The 22957-nt window shown below is 35.0% G+C and overlaps 1 protein-coding gene across 6 annotated transcripts in view; it reads right to left on the reverse strand.

The window, feature by feature from the left end:
- Nucleotides 1–8562: 8562 nt before the first annotated feature.
- The window catches only part of LOC149781297 (putative N-acetylated-alpha-linked acidic dipeptidase), a 324099-nt gene continuing 309704 nt past the window's right edge, over nt 8563–22957 (reverse strand). For all 6 annotated transcript variants that reach the window (XM_089935382.1, XM_089935384.1, XM_089935381.1 and 3 more), the window contains 2 exons: nt 16916–17008; nt 8563–15281 (listed from right to left, as the gene is read on the reverse strand). In XM_089935382.1, coding sequence (XP_089791508.1) covers nt 15077–15281; nt 16916–17008 — 298 coding nt within the window. In that variant the 3' untranslated portion in view covers nt 8563–15076. The remainder of the gene's footprint in view (nt 15282–16915; nt 17009–22957) is intronic.

Consider the following 22957-nt stretch of genomic DNA (forward strand, 5'->3'; position numbering starts at 1 on the left):
GACATTTATTTACAGAACATGAGACCTCCAATGTGTAGAACGGACTTGTTTTATAATTCATTTCTACCATCTGCAATTCGAATATGGAACTTGATACCTGATGAATTAAGAAACAACCCTTCAATATATAATTTTAAAGCCAATTTGAACCGCAATTAAAATAATATTTTTAAAAAAAACAACTTCATGTTACTAATTCACTGGTGATAGAATGTCTCAGATCATGCATGCCAGGCTAAGAACAAAATGTAGTGACTTAAATCACGATTTATAGATGAATTCTAATAATAAGTATTGGTCATATGGTGAAATTGTGGCTGGAAAACACTTTCTTCTAGACTGTTCCAAATATTTTAATCAGAGATCAAATCCTGTACAGACTCCCTTTCGCTCTTAAGATTGAAAAATTATTATTTGGCAACGTATGTTAACTGTGGAAGACGAAGAGATTTAATTAATAGACTGAATTCACAACCTTTTGAATCGCAATTATTTAGTTCTTATTCATTGTTATGCTTTGTACGTAGGTGTATGAAAATTTTCTGTATAACCGTTAGTACCGGCAACGAGATCACTTTTGTAAGCTTTTTTTGTTACTGTTTGGAGACAGTGATAATAAAGCTTATGCTTTCTACCGAATCCCACAAAATCATATGTTTGTAATTGCATTTGACAAGTTAATCAAATAAATATGGGTTATCCAGGGTTTTTTTCCTACTCCAAGTACAAGCTATCCACCAAGTTTTCAGCAACCATTTTTCTTCTCTCAGGCACAGCGACACTGACCTTCCACACATTTTCCCTTAAATCAAAAGGCTTCTTTTTAACCCTAGTACATGTCATCCACAGATTGGTTGATATCTTCTTTTTGGCATCCGTCCGTCTACGGGAGACGATGGTGTAGTTCCAGAATAAGTTGTTGTTTCGCCTTCTTCCTGAATCTTTTTCAGCGTGCTTTGTGTTCCTGTCTTTCTCGGCATTTTCAACGCCCTGTCTGACAGCTAGGCGCTAGGTGGAGCAGTCGTTAACATAGCTGTCCTTGACGTTGATCTTGCCCGTCTTTATGTCCTTCTTGCAGACATCTTTCTAATGCAGACGTGGCGTCCAGTCGGTCGTGCGCCTTCTGCTAAATCGCCGTATAGCAGGTCTTTGGGAATGCGGCCTGGGTCCGTTCTCTTGACGTGACTGAGCCAGCGAAGGCACCTCTCGTTGAGAATGGAGAACATGCTGTTCATGTTGGCGCGTTCCAGAACCTCTGTGTTGGGTCCTTTGTCCTGCCACTGGATGTGCAGAATGGTCCGCAGGCATCTAAGGTGGTCCATGTCTCGCTGCTGTCGAGGAGTGTGCTGAGCACGCAGGCCTGGTAGACGCGCAGGTTGGTCTTCTCGGTGAGGTTGCGATTGTTCCAGACCCTCTGATTCAGTCTGGCCATCACTGCTGATGCCTTGGCAATCCTGCCGTTCACCTCAGAATCAATGGAGAGTGAGCTGGAGATGGTGGACCCGAGGTATCTGAAGTTCTCAACAACCTCCAAGTTGTACAACTCGATGGCGACGGAGGGAGAGGAGTCTGCGTCCTGCACCATGACGTTCGTTTTCTTCAAACTGATGATCAGTCCTAACTCCTTACAGGAGTGGGAGAGGCAGCATACTAGCTGCTGTAGTCCATCTTCCGTGTGTGATGTCAAGGCTGCATCGTCGGCGAAGAGCAATTCACGGATGAGGACCTCTGTGACTTTAGTCTTAGCATGGAGATGGGCAATGCTGAACAGCTTGCCATCAACCCTGGTATAGATGTACACTCCCTCGCTGAAGTCCTTGAATGCGTACTGGAAAAGCATGGAGAAGAAGATGACAAAGAATATCGGTGCAAAGACTCAGCCTTGCTTACCCCGCTGCTAACTGGAAAGGCCTCCGATGTTGCACCATTGAAGCAAACTGTGCTGTGCACGTTCTCGTGGAACGACATGATGACAGCGAGCAATCGTGGGGGGCAGCCGATCTTCTGCAGGATCCTGAAGAGTCCGCTCCGACTGACCAGGTGAAACACCTTCGTCAGGTCTATGAAGGCGAGGTAGAGAGGCATCTGCTGCTAGCGACACTTCCCCTGCAACTGGCGTAGTGAGAAGATCATATCTACAGTTGACCGGCCGGCTTGGAGGCCACACTGAGACTCTGGGTAGACGCGGAAGGCTAGCCTTTCCGACGATGCTGAGGAGGCAGATGCCACAGTAGTTGTTTCAGTCTTTATGGTCTCCTTAGTTCTTGTACAAAGTGCCAATGTTGGCATCACGCAACGTCCTGGGGGATGTGTCCCTGTTCCCAGCAGAGGCAGAGGAGTACATGCAGGGGCTGGAGCAGTGCTGATTTCCCACTCTTGAAGTATAATCGATGTTATTGCATGGAAAACAATGTTCTACACTGACTCTGTGATCCTTGACCTTTTAACCCCAAATCAATAGGGTTCTTCCTGACTCCAAGTATATCTGGGGGGTGAGTGGTCTAAGGCCATCGCCTTTACAGATCACTGACATCTCACCTCTGTCCCTGTGATTTCTAGTCTCGAGCTCGCCCAACGTGGGTATGCAAGAAAGCCTGCCAGTAGTTTGCCGATGGGTAGGTGGTTTTTCCTGGGTTCATCCTCCACCAAATATAGTGGCTGCCATGTATAGCCTATCATGCGTTGAAAGAATCATTCAACCCATAAAAATAACAGCCCTAAGTATGCCATCCATAAACTATGATAACTGAAGATACTGAACAGAATAAGTTATCGTGTGGAAACAGCCTGTGACATTTTGAGAAGGCCCATGGTACATCGAAATGCATGTAACACTTTTGTGTATTTTGTACAACAATGCAAGGTCGTCAAATAAAATTACCTGCACAAATAGTCAAAGAGTACATCCATATATTTGGTTACGTTTGTCATTACTGATTTTATTTCCTACTGTATAAATTTAGGTGATTTGAAGCACGGAGCTGTGAATACAGATCAATAGCGAGGTCAAGCTCCCAAAAAAATTCATTTCGGATTAGCCGATCAACTGCACCAATGCATGCTTTTAAAATACCAGAATACTTAAATACCAACCCTATAGCTCAACAATCAGAGCTCAGAATTTCATACTTGTGATTTTTGGTTTAGTCTAGATCAGGGTAGGTCACATGGGCCAAAAATGTCAAGTTCGTTGGCCACACATGATATATATTAGAGTAATTATACTATAATTATAGGACTGACTTTTTGTATTAGCGTGGGCCACAAAAATGATGCCGGGCCAGCAGCTGGACCATTCTGGACTAGATATTGAAACTTTAAACCAAGAGGCTGAGCGTTTGTCATAGATAGGAAATTATTAAACAAATTTTTTAAATAGTGGACAAAATGTTTGGAGTTGCACGGATATTTGTGCCTAATACTAGATATCTCAATGGTAAAGAGAATATTTCTCTTCATATATTATTCTGACCAAATAAGTATGAAAAAATATTGAATAAAGCAGTCCTAATTTTAACCTTCTGAATATTGCTAGAGTCAGATGAACCCCTTGTAGCTTCAAGATCAGGAAATCTGATATCATAATTTTCTTGTCTAGCGAGGTCACAAGATGAATTGTAATTTAAACTCGACTATTAAATGCACGATTTTTATTTTTCATTTCCTAAATTATATCATATCTGATATGTAAATACCCACGCTATTTTGTTACATAAAACCTTTGCAATGGAGGTGACGGAACATTTTGGAAAAATTTATATATTCCAGTAAAATCATTTTTCAGGTGAAAATATAGGCACAAATTTCTTTTGATTTTTGCTTGTTCATATATTTATGAATGAGACTTCTACATTAATCATGCTTTTGAGGATATATTTTCACTGGATATGCCCATCCATGTGTCTGTCTTTTGATTTTTCTTGTACCCTTAACTTTATTGGCACCTAAGTAAAGATGTTGATAATAGTTTTATGAGAATGAGCCGATGAGAACAAATTAAAAGGGATATGTTCAGATTGTAGATACATGTAGGATGGTGTCATTTTAACTTTAAACTGGCTAATCTCTCCATTATTATTAAAATCAGGTAAAAAAAGGAGGCTAGTCATTGTTCTTATTGCCTACCCTGTTTCAGACGTACTATTGGCTGTACTTTTATTTATTAGAAATGTTTAAATTGAGAAATAATTTTTACGCTGAATTTGTTTTCATCCAATTTCACCTATTCAACAATTTCTGTCAGAGTTAACTGTTCAGCTTTTGAGACATTGCAATTTTTTGGTTATTACTGCAAATGTAAAAAGCACAATCTTTATAACAGTATGGAAAAGAATAAATTTAAAAATGTCTGAGATGAAAATGTTACCAGGCATTTATAAGTAATCAAGTCACTCATTTTAGTCCAAGAATAGGTACTGGACTAACATTACAGTATTCTAGTCACTCATTTTAGTCCAAGATAGGTACTGGACTAACATTACAGTATTCTAGTCACTCATTTTAGTCCAAGATAGGTACTGGACTAACATTACAGTATTCTAGTCACTCATTTTAGTCCAAGATAGGTACTGGACTAACATTATAGTATTCTATTCACTCATTTTAGTCCAAGAATAGATAGTGAACTAACATTACAGTATTCTAGTCACTCATTTTAGTCCAAGAATAGATAGTGAACTAACATTATAGTATTCTAGTCACTCATTTTAGTCCAAGAATAGGTACTGGACTAACATTACAGTATTTTAGTCACTCATTTTAGTCCAAGATAGGTACTGGATTAACATTACAGTATTCTAGTCACTCATTTTAGTCCAAGATAGGTACTGGACTAACATTATAGTATTCTAGTCACTCATTTTAGTCCAAGATAGGTACTGGACTAACATTACAGTATTCTAGTCACTCATTTTAGTCCAAAATAGGTACTGGACTAACATTATAGTATTCTAGTCACTCATTTTAGTCCAAGATAGGTACTGGACTAACATTATAGTATTCTAGTCACTCATTTTAATCCAAGATAGGTACTGGACTAACATAACAGTATTTTAGTCACTCATTTTAATCCAAGAATAGATAGTGAAGTAACATTACAGTATCCAAGCTACAAATTGTAATCCAAGGATACTGGACTAACATTACTGTATTAAAAGTTACTCATTACAGTATTCAAGTTACTCTTTGTAATTCAAGAATAGATACTGGACTAACATTACAGTATTCAAGTTACTCTATTTAATCCAAGAATAGATACTGGACTAACATTACAGTATTCAATATTCAAGTTACTCTATTTAATCCAAGAATTGATACTGGACTAACATTACAGTATTCAAGTTACTCTTCTTAATCCAAGAATAGAGAGTGAACTAACATTACAGTATTCAAGCTACACATTTTAATCCAAGGATAGTGAACTAACATTACAGTATTAAAAGTTACTCATTACATTATTCAAGTTACTCTATTTAATCCAAGAATAGATACTGGACTAACATTACAGTATTCAAGTTACTCTGTTTAATCCAAGAATAGATACTGGACTAACATTACAGTATTCAAGTTACTCTATTTAATCCAAGAATAGATACTGGACTAACATTACAGTATTCAAGTTACTCTATTTAATCCAAGAATAGATAATGGACTAGCATTACAGTATTCAGGTTACTCTATTTAATCCAAGAATTGATACTGGATTAACATTACAGTATTCAAGTTACTCTATTTAATCCAAGAATTGATGCTGGACTAACATTACAGTATTCAAGTTACTCTTCTTAATCCAAGAATAGAGAGTGAACTAACATTACAGTATTCAAGCTACACATTTTAATCCAAGGATAGTGGACTAGCATTACAGTATTAAAAGTTACTCATTACATTATTCAAATTACTCTATTTAATTCAAGAACAGATACTGGACTAGCATTACAGTATTCAGGTTACTCTATTTAATCCAAGAATAGATACTGGACTAACATTACAGTATTCAAATTACTCTATTTAATCCAAGAATAGATAATGGACTAGCATTACAGTATTCAGGTTACTCTATTTAATCCAAGAATAGATACTGGACTAACATTACAGTATTCAAGTTACTCTATTTGATCCAAGAATAGATACTGGACTAACATTACAGTATTCAAATTACTCTATTTAATCCAAGAATAGATACTGGACTAACGTTACAGTATTCAGGTTACTCTTTGCAATTCAAGAATAGATAGTGAACTAATATTACAATATATCACACAAAATATTCTGTTGGTTTAAAATTTCCAAGATATGCTTTGCCAAATTTTGTAAGAACATTGTGTGGGCAAAAACAGGTTAGCTTTTAACTGTGATAACACAATATCAGCATTTCAACTTAAATGTTATTATAAGCCTTTGATTACAAGGGTGACCTGTCAATCATTGGGTTGACACATTTTCTTTTATTTGGCCTAAGTCTGCTATTTCTGAGACAGACAACTTCAGCCACAATATATTAGCTGACATAGCTGTCTCCTTACTATATATATATATATATATATATATATATATATATATATATATATATATATATATATATATATATATATATATATATATATATATATATATTTGTTTAAAGCAGAAACAGACTAAATGCAAAATAGATGCATGAAAAACTTCAAGACAGCTATAAATAAAAGAATGCTAAAAATATATTTGTGAAACTAATTATTTACATAGGCAATTATGTGAATTACCTGAAACCCCACTCCCCTTCCAAAATGTAAAAACCTTTTATTAAGAAAAGTGATTGAAGAATAATTTTAGAATAAAACTAATTAGACAACAATGAAAATGGCACCAATAATGATATAACAATAATTATATTATTAGTAGCAGTATTACTAGTATTTGTTCAATATATCTGAACCTACATTCAGAGGTTACCTGTGTTAAGAGGTCCATGTGGCATTTTTACAAAGGTGATGATGGCTAACATTCAGCATACTCGAGTCAATCTGTTCTGTCAGAGAAATGGATTGTACTTGTATATAAAAATCCACACCAATACAAACCTATAGTATCCTTATGCAGAAAATTTATTGTGGAAACTGAACAGACAGGGATAATGCATATACCAGATTTTCATTAAAAATGAATTTCCAGAAATTTTATATCAAATGATTTCTTCATTTTAGTGATGAAAATGTGTCTGATGTTCTTCAGTGATAACGAGATTTTCATTTTAGCTGCCATGATACATATGTTGGAAATGATCTTGGCATCCTTTTCATCTCAGACAAAATAGACATGATCAGAAGTATTTTGGTGAAAACCCCATTTCATAATGATCATCCGTTTAGTGGAAGTAGTGACAACAAGATTTTTAATATGGTTGTCATGGAAGCCATATCAGCACAATATTTTTAATTTAAAACCAACTAGGCATCAGTAAGAAGTCTACTGGTGAAAACCCCCATGTTGATATTGTCATCCATTTAGTGAGGAGTAGAGTAAACAATATCTTCCAGATATGATCTTCTACTAGGGAGGAGAAGGAATAACACGAATTTCAAGATGGCTGCTATGGTGGCCATAATGGATGTCATATCGACACCATTTTTATTTAAGAACAACTGGACATCATAAGAAGTCTTCTGGTAAAAATCCCATGTTAACACGACTTTCTGTTCAAGAAGATTTGTAATAACAAGATTTCAGAAATGGCTTATATGAAGGCCATATTGGATGCCAGATCAGCACCATTCAGAAATGGCTAGATGTAAGAAGTCTTTTAGTAAAAATCCCATGCTGATATCAGGAGTAGCTATAATAAAATTTTCAAGATGGCCCCTATGGTGGCCATATTGGATGGGCAAGCAGTACCATTTTCATTTACAGCCAACTAAACCATGGAATGAATGTGTGTGTGAAGTTTCAAGGCAATCCTCCAGCTAGCTTAGGAGAAGTAACAATAACAAACTTGTGCTAACAGATGGGCAGGCAACAGATGATGATGGATGATCGACAATGTGCAACAGACCATCTCATACACTCTTCTGGTGTATGACCAGTAGAGCTAATAAAAAATAATTAGTGATAAAAGCATTCCTAGCATATTTTTGAACAAAGTTGAAATGTGAACCTCCATTCTGGTGCTTTTCCCCACAGGTGGCTGCTTTCAATGTGCATGTGGGCTTTATGGCCTGAGTAACCCATACAATTCCTTTGATCTCAGGGTTAAACAGACCATTGGCAACCACATATCCATATCAGAAGGTAAGGGGTTTTATCTTTGAGTTCAGTGGAATTTTCAGTGTTCACTAGTCCCAAGTATGCAGTTGAATGTCACATCAACACGTGAAATGTCATCTACTTGAGACAAATGGAGTAATGTAGCTTGCCTAGGGACACACCATGGTGGCCAAGCTCCGAACAGGATCCAAACTCAAACACTGCTGGTCAAGAGTCCATCCTGGTCACCACTCGATAACTGTAGCTTCTATGAGTATGGAAGGGCAATGGTCAAATCATACATGGTTTGCTGTCAGTAGCATAATTCAATTAAAGCAAGAGGAGACAACCCATCATTTATTATGCAAATACATCATCCTAAAAACAATTCAATGATTTGACTTGCAGTATAAAGGTGGATGGATCAAGCTTTCTTTTAAAGGTAAAAACAAAACATTATTTACATAAAAATAAGTAATATAGTTTACAAAATTCTGACACCATAGAAGAAAAAAGGAAAGTGAACAAATAATGAATGAAAATCAATGAAAGATGATAAAACTTATGTGCCTACATGTAAAATAGAAAATTTGAATTAAGCTTTATTTACAAATTAAACTGAAAATACATTATAGAATAAAATGAAAATAGAATAAAATTCTAAAATCACAACATAAATTGGGATACAATACGCTAAAAAAATGAAATGGCAAACATAAAACATGCAGTGAATGAGCATCAATGTATATTCAGGTAATACACATGTATAAAACAACAAGACCTTAAATTAGTAAGAGCAAGAAATATTATGCAAAATATGTCTCTTCAAAAACAGTTTTTATTTAGAAAGGCAACTACATAGGTCAGCCTTGTGATTTTGTTGTTGTTATACTTTTGAAAAAGATTATCTGATCAAAAGTTTAAGAAATTTTTCATACAAATTAATTGATTAGTATAGTAAATAAGATTCTGCAAAGCAAACATGACAGCCAAGAAAACAGCAAACATGACAGCCAATCAAACAGCAAATATTACAGCCAAGCAAACAGCAAACACTACAGCCAAGCAAACACTACTTCCAAAGGAATGATCATATTGGCAAAACAAGCACATAAAACACAATAAGATACTATGGCCCAAATGGTACAACAAGATACTGAGGCCCATATGATACAAGAAGATATTATGGTGCTTATCATACAAATTCATACTATGGCCCATATAATAAAAGATACCATGGCCCATATGAAAAAACAAGATATTAGAACTCATATGATACAACAAGATACTATGGCCCATATGATTCAACAAGATACTATGGCCCATATGATACAACAAGATACTATGGCCCATAAGATACAACAAGCTGCTTTGGCCCATATGATCGAAGATAATATGGCCCATATAATACAAGATACTATGGTGAATGCCCTAGATTAGTTAGGGCTGTTCCAGTAAAACATACCTGGGATCCAGGGAAGGCACTTTTAATCTGGGGTATTCACCCATTTATGTAATTTATAATTTTCTTACCATTTTAATGTGAATTCAGTAGAATCAAATTACCTAGGTATATATTTTCTAAAAACTGCCTTCTCTGGGTACCATGTATGTTTAAATGGAACAACCCTTAATAACCTTTGGCAAATGACACATGGAATGGCTGATATAATGCTCAGAATTTATGGAAGACTAATTGGTTATGTATAGTGTACCAAAAATTATAAGAAAATGCACAAAATCCAGGAAAATATGATGGTAGGCATGCAAATACTATTAGGATGTATAATTTTGATTTTAAATAAAATGTCACTTTTTGCTAATTGTTGATGTCTTATGTAAAACTTTGTCCCTTAAAGACAATTCACTACATGCTACATGTCAACAGCGACATAATGCTTGATAAATGATTGAGTCCAGTCCAACTATAAACAACACAGACCCTTATCAGCTGTCACATAATGCACTGGCAGATCATGGTTGATGTAGTTCAACTGCAGAAGGTGATAATTACATCAACAGAGTGTATGCCTCAGTTTTCTTTTTATCTAGAACTTAGTATGTAATGATATAGTGATATATATTGAAAATATCCATAACTTATGGACGACGTATCTCATCTCCACCAAATACTGCAAAATACTACAACCAGAATATATGAGAGTAATTTTTTTAATTTATTAATGCTTGAAATTGGACAAAGTTGTAATATGTATTGACTTGTCTTGATTTTTTGCTTATACTGTATCAATTTTTTATTTTCCATTATTTGGTATCAGAACCAGTTTAAAAATAATCAATAGTAAGGTGGTACTAAACTGTGCCGACAAAGGGGAGCTTATCACACATATCACAACCTACATATTAGGATGCATATTGTATTTCATTATTAGTGATGACAGCCTTCCCCCTTCCTCCAGAAATACACACCAAATAAAATACTTCAACTACAATAACAAGCACACAAGTACAAATTGTATTATGTAATTTAAGACTTAGATACTGAAAAATTTGTTACTGAATGGCACCGGAACAAACTAAAGAGACACAAAATAAAATAATATAACTACAATAACAAGCAAAAAAGTACAAATTATATTATATCAATTAAGACATAAATACCCAAAATAATCTCTTTTTGGATGGCACTGAAACAACTAAGGAAGGAATCAGTTACTTGGAATGGAAAAGTATGCAATCACTGTACTCCAACACTCTGTGTCATACAGCATTCAACAATAAAATTTAAAAAATTTGCTGAAATTCCCAATAACTAGAATGGTATGTTTAATAAAACAGGCATAAAAAACACAAAACTCTTTAAATAAGTAATAAATAAGCATTTGTAATAAAACACAATTCAAATAATTTTAACAAGTACAACAAGGAATTGTAATAAAACACAATTTAATTATTTTAAACAAGTACAACAATTAATTCCTAATGAAAAACAAATTACAATATGAAACTCATAATGCTCTGTATCCTTCTGAAGATGTGTGTAAGACAGCCCATCTTGTAACCTACTAATGACCTTGACCTTTGACCTAGGGACTTGACTACTGTATGATAAAGTGTGGACCTTGGTCAAGTTTTACCAAAATGTCTATTGGGATTTAAAGTGAACAAATAAGGAAACAGGTCAATGTCACCTTCAGCATGAAGCCTTATGTATAAATATGTGAGGCACTGACAAGTCAATATATATAACTGGCTAAAATTTCATTAAAATATCTTTATTGGTTCAAAAGTTATGCCCATACATGGATAGGGGGCTCTACTTCATATTTTCTACTGATCTGCCCTTGACCTTGAGGCAAGAGAATGGCTATGTTAAGTAATACACTGTCTAGTCATGGTAGTTCAAGTTTCATTATAATCTCCTCAGTGTTTCAGAGATTTTTTCTCACAAGAAAACATGTCTGAGTTATACTGAGAACCTGACCTTGAAACAAAGGGCATCGCTATCATCTGTGACATACTGTCTGATATATAATGGCTAATGTTCATTAAAATATATTGAGCAACTCAAGAGTTATGTTCCAGACAAGATACAAGTCACATAATTTCATTTTCACCTGCCATAACCTTGACCTTGTCACAGTATGTGTATTAGTGATACACAACATACTATTTTGACATGATGCTCAGTTGGCTAAACTTTCATAAAAATATGTCACTGGTTAAATTTTTTTCTTGCCATTACTCTTGATTCAGGATATACTCTTTGGTCAGGATATACTCTTGGGTCAGGATATACTCTTGAGTCAGGATATATTCTTGAGTCAGGATATACTCTTGGGTGAAATTTCATCCAAATATTCTGGACTAATAAATGTTCCCAAAATAGATGGACCTACAGATGGAGAATGCCCATTAATGGAATACACCTGGCTAAGATAGGCATACATAAAGCTTTAAGAATATTACATGTTACATATATGATCCCGGGACAACTTGGTCTTAACCAGAACCTGAGATCAATATTTATGTAATGTAGTAAATAATGTAATAATGTAGTAAATATGGTAATAATATTCTGCTATTAAAAATATCGTAGAATTTTGATAATATTTGGCATTGGCTTAAAATAAATAGAAATAAAAATGGATGTAAGTACAATATATACTTACTTATAAGTAAAGTACAACTACAAACAACACAGACCCTGATCTGCCATTGTAAAATATAGGTCAGGGTCTGTGTTGTTTGTTCTACTGATTACTACAAACTGCATAGACCCAGATCTGCAGGTGTATTATATGACAGTAGATCTGGGTCTGTGCAGTTTGCTGTTGGATTTGACATATAAGCGAGTATATTTAATAGTTCATGACAAAAAGTTATTGAATGTACTTAAAATGTATGTCAACAGATAAAGGTATATGAATGTGAAAAAAATTGTAACGTGGTGATTTGAATCATTTTTAAGATGAAAAGACATTAGATACTAAATTATCTACTACTGGGAATGTAAATGAAAGTATTGCTACACTGACTGAGACAATATGCCATTTATGGATCCCACTGCTGTCCCAAGACAACGTGGCCATGGCCTGTATGTCGCCCCACCCCCCACTTCCAAGCATTGACAATGTGGGCTAAGTATATACCTAATCTATATACCAAATCTAAAAAGGGTCAGGTAAAACTGTAATGTAATAAAAAGAGCAAAAACATAAAGGTTAATCCAGGGCACGGACTGACATATAGTTGGATGTATGGGCATGCATACAGACACCAAATTGACCACTGCATCAAATTTGCCAAGGTGGGCTCAACAAAATCATTAACTTTTCTCTTATCTTTTTCCTCATGACCTGCTGACCAAGAACAATCTTAATTACAAGTATACAAGGTTACAATCCTTAATCTCAAACTGCTTTAGAGTTGTGGAGTGGAAGGCAAAGTATGACAGAAAACTTAAACCATTACACCACGACCCTACTCATTGATAGGACCCATTCTGTGCTATGTGACTCACAAGTTTTATTCCTAAATTACAAATGTCTTCAAAATGTAAAAGAGGAAACAAATGTTTGGCAGTTGTGATGGGTGAATACTATGTTCCCACATTTTGCAAATATACAGGGAACAATTACAGTGTTTTGTTATCCTTTGCTTGATGCCCTAGAAATTATACAAAGGACTAATCACTCTTTGGGCAGTAAAACCTCTGTGTATTTCACTTATTTCTATTGTATTACCCTGCAATATCAATAAACCAAAAAACCAAATACAGTATGTCAAATATTAAGAAGCTGTATGTTTGACATGCAAATATGATAGGACCTATGCACTTGGTCATCCCGAGTGGTCTAAAGCGCTCACCATTCCGGATCACTGCCATCTCACCTCTGTCTGCGTGGGCTTGAGTCCAAGGCTCGGCTAGCATGGGTATGTGGGAAAGCCTGCCAGTAGCTTCTCATGGGTCGGTGGTTCTTCCCTGGGTTTTCCAGGGTTCTTCCTCCACCAGTTATACTGGCCGCCATGTATAGCCTATCTTGTGCTGAAAAATGGCGTTAAACCCTAGAACAACAACAACACTTGGTCATCACCCAATTTGTAATTTTTGTCATCAAATTTTAAGAAACTGAAAAGGCAGTTAAAGACCTTTTTGCATTGCTTATTAGGTTCACAGATTATCAAGGCAAATTTAAGAAGAGATTTGCATACAGTAATACATATAATACTTTAAGAGCTCCAGGCAAACATCTTGGTTACAGTTTTTCCTTGTTTCAAGTTTTTTGAGGTTACAGACAAGAAAATGCTTTGTAATGGGGCTGAACAATTCATTTGTCTGAGTAAGTCAATGGACTAAGCAAGTCACTGGACCAAGTGACTAAGGTGAGATGTTCTTAACAGTGTCAGGACAAAACAATACAAACCACAAAGGTAAAATGCTCCAGGTTGATAATAGTCATGGAGAAATATAATATGCCATTATGGACAGGCTCCAAAGAATATGAAAATGTTCATATATCCTCTGATGTCATCCCATGCCTGAGACACAACTCGTGATACATTTTTAACTGCCTGGTTTCAAAAAGCCTTGGATCATTTCAATTGCTCACTAACTCTGAGTTGGTATTTTCTGAAGGCATGAGATTGGCCCCCTCCATCACATTTGATAATCAATATGAACTTAATCACCGGGTGCAGCATGTGACCAAGATCATGTCTAAAATACAGTGGACAGATATGGAAGACACCAATCAATCAAAACAATGTACAGTAAGTTTTAACTTCTGAGAAATGCTAATTTTAGCTTGGGAATTTCCAAAATGTCAAGCCTTCTAGAGGATATTATTAATTGATTATGAAAATAAATAAGGCATTAGGAATCAATTTTGTGCTACTGTGTATAATTCATGCTTCAAATGACCCACACACTCAAAATTTTTCATCAGGTTTTCCCAAATATATGCAATTTACACAAAAATACACTCTTGATGCAACACTGAATCTGTTATTGAATTTCCCCAAAAACTTTTGCCCTCATAAATAAATAGCCTCTATGTATCAAATGACATCGTTGCATCTTTTTGTTATTGATAATTTTAAGATCAAATGAAGTATAAATGGAGAATGATTGAAGTATGATTCCAATATGAAGTATGATTCAGTTTGAAGGATGATCGAAATACAACTCCAAAATGAAGTATGATTCCAGTAGGAAATATGATTCCAACATGAAGTATGATTCCAGTATGAACTACAACTGAAGTATGATTCCAGTATTAAGTATGTTTTCAGGATGTCCAGAACTGAATACCTCACCATGGAATTTGGTATCTACAATTTTTTGAGCACTTAAGTGGAGCTATTCACATAACTCATTCTATATGGACTTTATTCAGGCATCAGGATCTGACCTCCCAGTCCTCATACCATTCTGAAGAATATCTCTTGCCCTTCTAAGGGAGATAACTAAATAGGCAAGCTGCTCTCTTAATGAGTTCCACTGTTTGGATTGTTTCCCTTCATAAACGGCACTGATAATTCCTGGAAATACTATTTCCTGATTTAAATTTTCAGGATCTGGAGCCACTAGTACATTTCTGAAAAGTAAAAAGAAAAAAGGAAATCAGTCTCTGTATTAAAAACAGACTATCATTTGTTAAACAGGCATTCCCCAATAGCAGAACCAAAAAGTCCAAGTTAAAAAAGCTGCAAAATGTGGAACATTTCCTTTATTTACCTCAAACAATTTCACTTGATAGTGCTAAACAGGTTTTATGTTAAAAATATACATGTAAAAAAGTATAAACTTTAAACAAAAACCTTAAAAATTGCTATAATTGCCTGGAAATCTAATGTGGACATCTACCTATCAATGCAAACTAGCATACCAAATTCATATACTTGCCTTTAGTGGATTTTGCTAAATTGCAATAAAAAGTTTTTTTCTTCAAAAATTCTAAATGTTTTAAAATGTGATAAAAATATGAAGAAAAAAAAAGATGCAAAGATGTGACAATTAAATTTATTCGAATAATCTACGTATGAATACAAATACAACTACCACATTTCATTTGTCTGACTCGTGTAGTTTTGCTTAATCCAGCTTAGAATGTTTTCATTAAAAATGCCCAAAAGTTACAAGCTTTTGTTGGAGGGTCGGTGGTTCTTTCTGGGGATTTCCCGGGTTCTTCCTCCACCATTAATACTGGCCGCCATGTATAGCCTATCGTGTGCTGAAAAATGGCGTTAAACCCAACAACAACAAAAACAACGAGCTTTTGTTGCTATTGTGCAAAACCTATTCAAGATGGCTGTGTGACTATGAGAATATATGGATGAACTATATGCCTAGTGCTAAATAAAAAAGTGAGAGACTGCAATAAAGATGTGAAAGGATGCATGCTACCCAGATGTGGGGGGACAATGGCGAGTGCAAAAAGTAAGAGAACAACATTCCCATAGTTCAACACCCCTGCAAATGCTGATTACTGCAAATGCAGCAGGTGCAGAAAAACACAGATGTACTATAATTAACCACAACATAGTCCCTCATACAAGTTTTAATGTCTGATTATTCTGTGTACAAGGAAATTATTACCAAAAAAAAATTAGAAATATCATCACAACAGGTCCATGTCATTACCTTTTTTCTGTGGATTTTTTTTGCATTTTCACATTAATGTACACAAACAAGCATTTCTGTGTTCTTTAAGTCCATTCTTCATGAGATTTCCCAGTTTACCCTTTGACAGAGGAGACAACATCTCACTACTAAATATGGACATGTCTAACATATTAGTCCAGTACATGAAATATTTCTTAAAACAGGGCTGGACTCAAAGCCTTAGTTACCAATCTGCAGATCATAACAATCTTGTGCTTGCAATCTGATCTCAACCAATCATACATAACATTACTTGTGTTGAGCCAATCAGATGTAACTTTACTTTTGTAACATCATTTTCAACTGATTGTAACAAAACTCAAGCTCAAAAGCTTTATGATTTCAGGTTAGTTTAGCTGGATATGAGAGACCGATCTTCCGGGTCACTATAATGGAAGTCTCCACAGACTGAAGCTATATATGCCTTGTTCTAAACCCCTGTAGTAATTATTGTATAAAACTACATTTGCCAACTGCAGTTCTTGTTTTCTCACAAGGAAGATTAAAATGATGTGTTGTCGATATTAACAGTTACATTATATTAAATAAAATGAGTAAACTTTTTACCTATAATGTTGTTGTCCAGGTATTCCCTTCTCTATGATAAAAGCTCTTGATACTTGTATCAGTTGATTATTTATCAGGTATAAATCAAATTCACTGAAATTGAAAGCAAACAACTGAGATATGAGTATTCTCGTAGATCATTTTGAAAGATTATTATGGTACACATGGTACACCATACTTTGACCTTTACATCTTACCTTGGAGCTATGGACTTGTTCATTATATGATAATATGTGGACCTGGGCAAAGTTTGATCAAAATATAAGTAGGCCATAAAATGGAACAACCTGAAAAGGAAATTGCTGATGATTTATATTGTCTTTGTAATGACCTTGACCTTGAGGTTAAAATTATGACTGTGGATAAATGAGATAATGTTTAACTGAATGTTAAGAAATATGGCTGGATGGACAAGGCTACTAGCCTAGCATATGATACGTATATAAATATCAGTTTGCACCAAGAAAATCTGAAGGTACAAATAAAGCATAAAAACTAACTTAAGGTACTAGCTTAGTCAATGAAAGTCAAAAGAATCCATAAAATGTGACCAAGCCATTTTGCATCATATTATCATCAGACACTGACCTTGACCTTGATAAAGGTAATCCTTCCCAAAAAAATTGACCAAATATATGGATGCTAAAGTGGACATGAGTCATTAGGCATTTTTATGATCATGATATGATATAACTCTATACAATACTGTCCAAATAAGCTAGCCTGGAATTCAATAGATTGGTTTTTTTTACATACATGTATTTTTAGACTGTATTCTTTTTTTGGGGTAGAATGGTACTATTTCATTGGACTGTCTTTCTCAACTTTATATACGAAAAAATTGACTATAATTGGGAAATAGTAGATGGTGTACCCAACACACATAACATAATGAGAATGCTGTGCCTGAAAATATTGGACTGCCTTTCTGTGTTTTTAACAAGAGAAAGGTTGATTATAATAAGAGAAGATCATAAAACTTGAAGCTGGTCTGAGAATGGGTTTTAATTATCAACCAAACATAAACGAGCTTATAAAAATTATGTCAGTTGTGACTGGTTGAAATGCAATCTCAAACTCAAAAAATGTTATAATTTCCAGGCTAGATAATCGAACTCATCTGAGACTTTGGTAAGATGAATGTTTACAGGAAATTACTTTGAAATCTTGTTTCTTTACAATTTGGTTGCTAGAATGTTTACCATGTGATGGATGGATGGATGGATGAACATTTATTATTTCTATGTCTCATCATCTATACGATCAAAACCATGAGATGTTATGTGTAAACGGTTAATTGTACAGACAGTAGTTTTACACTGTAGAGGCAATAAATCCTTCAAAAGGAGATGATTATGCCATGAAGTAACAAAACCATAATAGACGTCCTGGGACTGTAAAAAATAATTAGCATCTTATGTATCTGAAGACTTGTACATACATACAAAGAAAAATAACATATTCAGGATCTGAACAGTCTGAAGACCTGTATGTACATACAAAGAAATATGACCTATTCAGGATCTGAACAGTCTGAAGACTTGTACCTACATACAAAGAAATATAACCTATTCAGGACCTGAACAGTCTGAACACCTGTATGTACATACAAAGAAATATAAAGGACCTGAACAGTCTGAAGACCAGTATGTGCATACAAAGAAATATAAAGGACCTGAACAGTCTGAAGACCTCAATGTACATACAAAGAAATATAACCTATTCAGGACCTGAACAGTCTGAAGACCTGTACCTACATACAAAGAAATATAACCTATTCATGATCTGAACAGTCTGAAGACCTGTACATACAAAGAAATATAACCTATTCAGGACCTGAACAGTCTGAAGACTTGTACGTGCATACAAAAATATAACCTATTCAGGATCTGAACAGTCTGAAGACTTGTACCTACATACAAAGAAATATAACCTATTCAGGATCTGAAGAGTCTGAAGACCTGTATGTGCATACAAAGAAATATGACCTATTCAGATCCTGAACAGTCTGAAGACCTGTATGTGCATACAAAGAAACATAACCTACTCAGGATTTGAACAGTCTGAAGACTTGTACATACAAAGAAATATAACCTATTCAGGGCCTGAACAGTCTTAAGACCTGTATGTACATACAAAGAAATATAACCTATTCAGGACCTGAACAGTCTGAAAACCTGTATGTACATACAAAGAAATATAACCTATTCAGGGCCTGAACAGTCTTAAGACCTGTATGTACATACAAAGAAATATAACCTATTCAGGACCTGAACAGTCTGAAGACCTGCATGTGCATACAAAGAAATATAACCTATTCAGGATCTGAACAGTCTTAAGACCTGTATGTACATACAAAGAAATATAACCTATTCAGGACCTGAACAGTCTGAAGACCTGCATGTGCATACAAAGAAATATAACCTATTCAGGACCTGAATAGTCTGAAGACTTGTACGTACATACAAAGAAATATAACATATTCAGGACCTGAACAGTCTGAAGACCTGTATGTGCATACAAAGAAATATAAAGGACCTGAACAGTCTGAAGACTTGTACCTACATACAAAGAAATATAACCTATTCATGACCTGAACAGTCTGAAGACCTGTACATACAAAGAAATATAACCTATTCAGGACCTGAACAGTCTGAAGACCTGTATGTGCATGCAAAGAAACATAAGCTACTCAGGATTTGAACAGTCTGAAGACTTGTACATACAAAGAAATATAACCTATTCAGGACCTGAACAGTCTGAAGACCTGAATGTACATACAAAGAAATAAAACCTATTCAGAACCTGAACAGTCTGAAGACCTCTATGTACATACAAAGAAATATAACCTATTCAGGACCTGAACAGTCTGAAGACTTGTACCTACATACAAAGAAATATAACCTATTCAGGACCTGAACAGTCTGAAGACCTGTATGTGCATACAAAGAAACATAACCTACTCAGGATCTGAACAGTCTGAAGACCTGTACATACAAAGAAATATAACCTATTCAGGACCTGAACAGTCTGAAGACTTGTACGTGCATACAAAGAAATATAACCTATTCAGGATCTGAACAGTCTGAAGACTTGTATATACATACAAAAATATATAACCTATTCAGGATCTGAAGAGTCTGAAGAATTGTATGTGCATACAAAGAAATATGACCTATTCAGGACCTGAACAGTCTGAAGACCTGTTTGTGCATACAAAGAAATATAACCTATTCAGGACCTGAACAGTCTGAAGACTTGTACGTACATACAAAGAAATATGACCTATTCAGGACCTGAACAGTCTGAAGACCTGTATCTGCATACAAAGAAATATAACCTATTCAGGACCTGAACAGTCTGAAGACCTGTTTGTGCATACAAAGAAATATAACCTATTCAGGACCTGAACAGTCTGAAGACTTGTACGTACATACAAAGAAATATGACCTATTCAGGACCTGAACAGTCTGAAGACCTGTATGTGCATACAAAGAAATATAACCTATTCAGGACCTGAACAGTCTGAAGACCTGTATGTGCATACAAAGAAATATAACCTATTCAGGACCTGAACAGTCTGAAGACCTGTATGTGCATACAAAGAAATATAACCTATTCAGGACCTGAACAGTCTGAAGACTTGTACGTACAAAGAAATATGACCTATTCAGGACCTGAAAAGTCTGAAGACTTGTACGTACATACAAAGAAATATAACCTATTCAGGGCCTGAACAGTCTGAAGACCTGTATGTGCATACAAAGAAATATAACCTATTCAGGACCCAAACAGTCTGAAGACTTGTATGTACATACAAAGAAATATGACCTATTCTGGATCTGAACAGTCTGAAGACTAGTACGTACATACAAAGAAATATAACCTATTCAGGGCCTGAACAGTCTGAAGACCTGTATGTACATACAAAGAAATATAACCTATTCAGGATCTGAACAGTCTGAAGACTTGTACCTACATACAAAGAAATATAACCTATTCAGGATCTGAACAGTCTGAAGACTTGTACATACATACAAAGAAATATAACCTATTCAGGACCTGAACAGTCTGAAGACCTGTATGTGCATACAAAGAAACATAACCTACTCAGGATTTGAACAGTCTGAAGACCTGTATGTACAAAGAAATATAATCTATTCAGGACCTGAACAGTCTGAAGACTTGTATGTACATACAAAGAAATATAACCTATTCAGGATCTGAACAGTGTGAAGACTTGTACGTAAATACAAAGAAATATAACCTATTCAGGATCTGAACAGTCTGAGGACTTGCACATACATACATAGAAATATAACCTATTCAGGATCTGAACAGTCTGAAGACTTGTACATACATATAAAGAAATATAACCTATTCAGGACTGGAACAGTCTGAAGACTTGTACATACATACAAAGAAATATGACCTATTCAGGATCTGAACAGCCTGAAGACCTGTATGTAAATACAAAGAAATATAACCTATTCAGGATATGAACAGTCTGAAGACCTGTACGTACATACAAAGAAATATGACCTATTCAGGATCTGAATAGTCTGAAGACCTGTACGTACATACAAAGAAATATGACCTATTCAGGATCTGGACAGTCTGAAGACCTGTACATACATACAAAGAAATATAACCTATTAAGGATCTGAACAGTCTGAAGACATGTATGTACATACAAAGAAACATAACCTACTCAGGATCTGAACAGTCTGAAAACTGCTACATACACACAAAGAAATATAACCTATTCAGTACCTGAACAGTCTGAAGACCTGTATGTACATACAAAGAAACATAACCTATTCAGGGATCTGAACAGTCTGAAGACTTGTACATACATACAAAGAAATATAACCTATTCAGGATCTGAACAGTCTGAAGACCTGTATGTACATACAAAGAAATATAACCTATTCAGGGATCTGAACAGTCTGAAGACTTGTACATATACACAAAGAAATATAACCTATTCAGGATCTGAACAGTCTGAAGACCTGTATGTACATACAAAGAAATATGACCTATTCAGGATCTGAACAGTCTGAAGACCTGTACGTACATACAAAGAAATATAACCTATTCAGGATCTGAACAGTCTGAAGACCTGTATGTACATACAAAGAAACATAACCTATTCAGGGATCTGAACAGTCTGAAGACCTGTACATACATACAAAGAAATATAACCTATTCAGGATCTGAACAGTTACAGACAACCAAGTTTTTGAGATATAATTGGTTTGATCCTTACATATTATGCTCTTGTTCAGTCAGCAAATTAATAAACTGTTATACACTACTATTATTGATTCTATATTGTTAATTTTGCTTGCATACTTTCTCATTTCTCAAAATGACAATTAAAATAAAGGTAATTCAAGTCTAGATCTCAAGCCACATGGTAACATAACTGTAATATATTCATTAAAGAACTAATAAAAGCTTAAATGTTAAATTAAGATTTGACTAGATCATTATATATCCATTTTTTTTGTGTAACACAAAGTTGTAATTACAACTCACTATTTATTCAACTGTTAATGTTAGCAGGCTGGTTATTTTTGTACATTAGTTTGTTCATATTTGTTCTAATATGTGGTGATCCATTTTTTCATTTTATGACAGTAATCTAGTCTACTAAATATTTTACACCCTGAAAAATATAAAGAGGGGGATATTTTCATGTGGTGAAAACCCTTGGTTCCACTGAATTTATGCATATGACAACCATTCAAAACCTAAAGAGGATTTAGTGGGACAAAAATGATTTGTGACTGTGGTATCCATATTGCCCATGCCCCCTCCAACTGATTGACCTGTCACAGGAAATTGAGTCAGGTATGCATACATGTGATTTTACTGGCAGCAGGTCAAAAATTCTGTTTTAAACACCTTTCACAACAAATACCATTTCATAGTTGAAACTAAAACGTTGGAAAATTAAAAGATATATACCTTTTTTAAATTAAAAACAAAGTTATTGTTATGCATTCTATCCCATTATTACAGAAATCAGCCAGAACT

Source organism: Sinohyriopsis cumingii, chromosome 15 (genome assembly GCF_028554795.1).
Source record: "Sinohyriopsis cumingii isolate HCF-2022 chromosome 15, ASM2855479v2, whole genome shotgun sequence".
Classification (NCBI taxonomy): Eukaryota; Metazoa; Mollusca; class Bivalvia; order Unionida; family Unionidae; genus Sinohyriopsis; species Sinohyriopsis cumingii.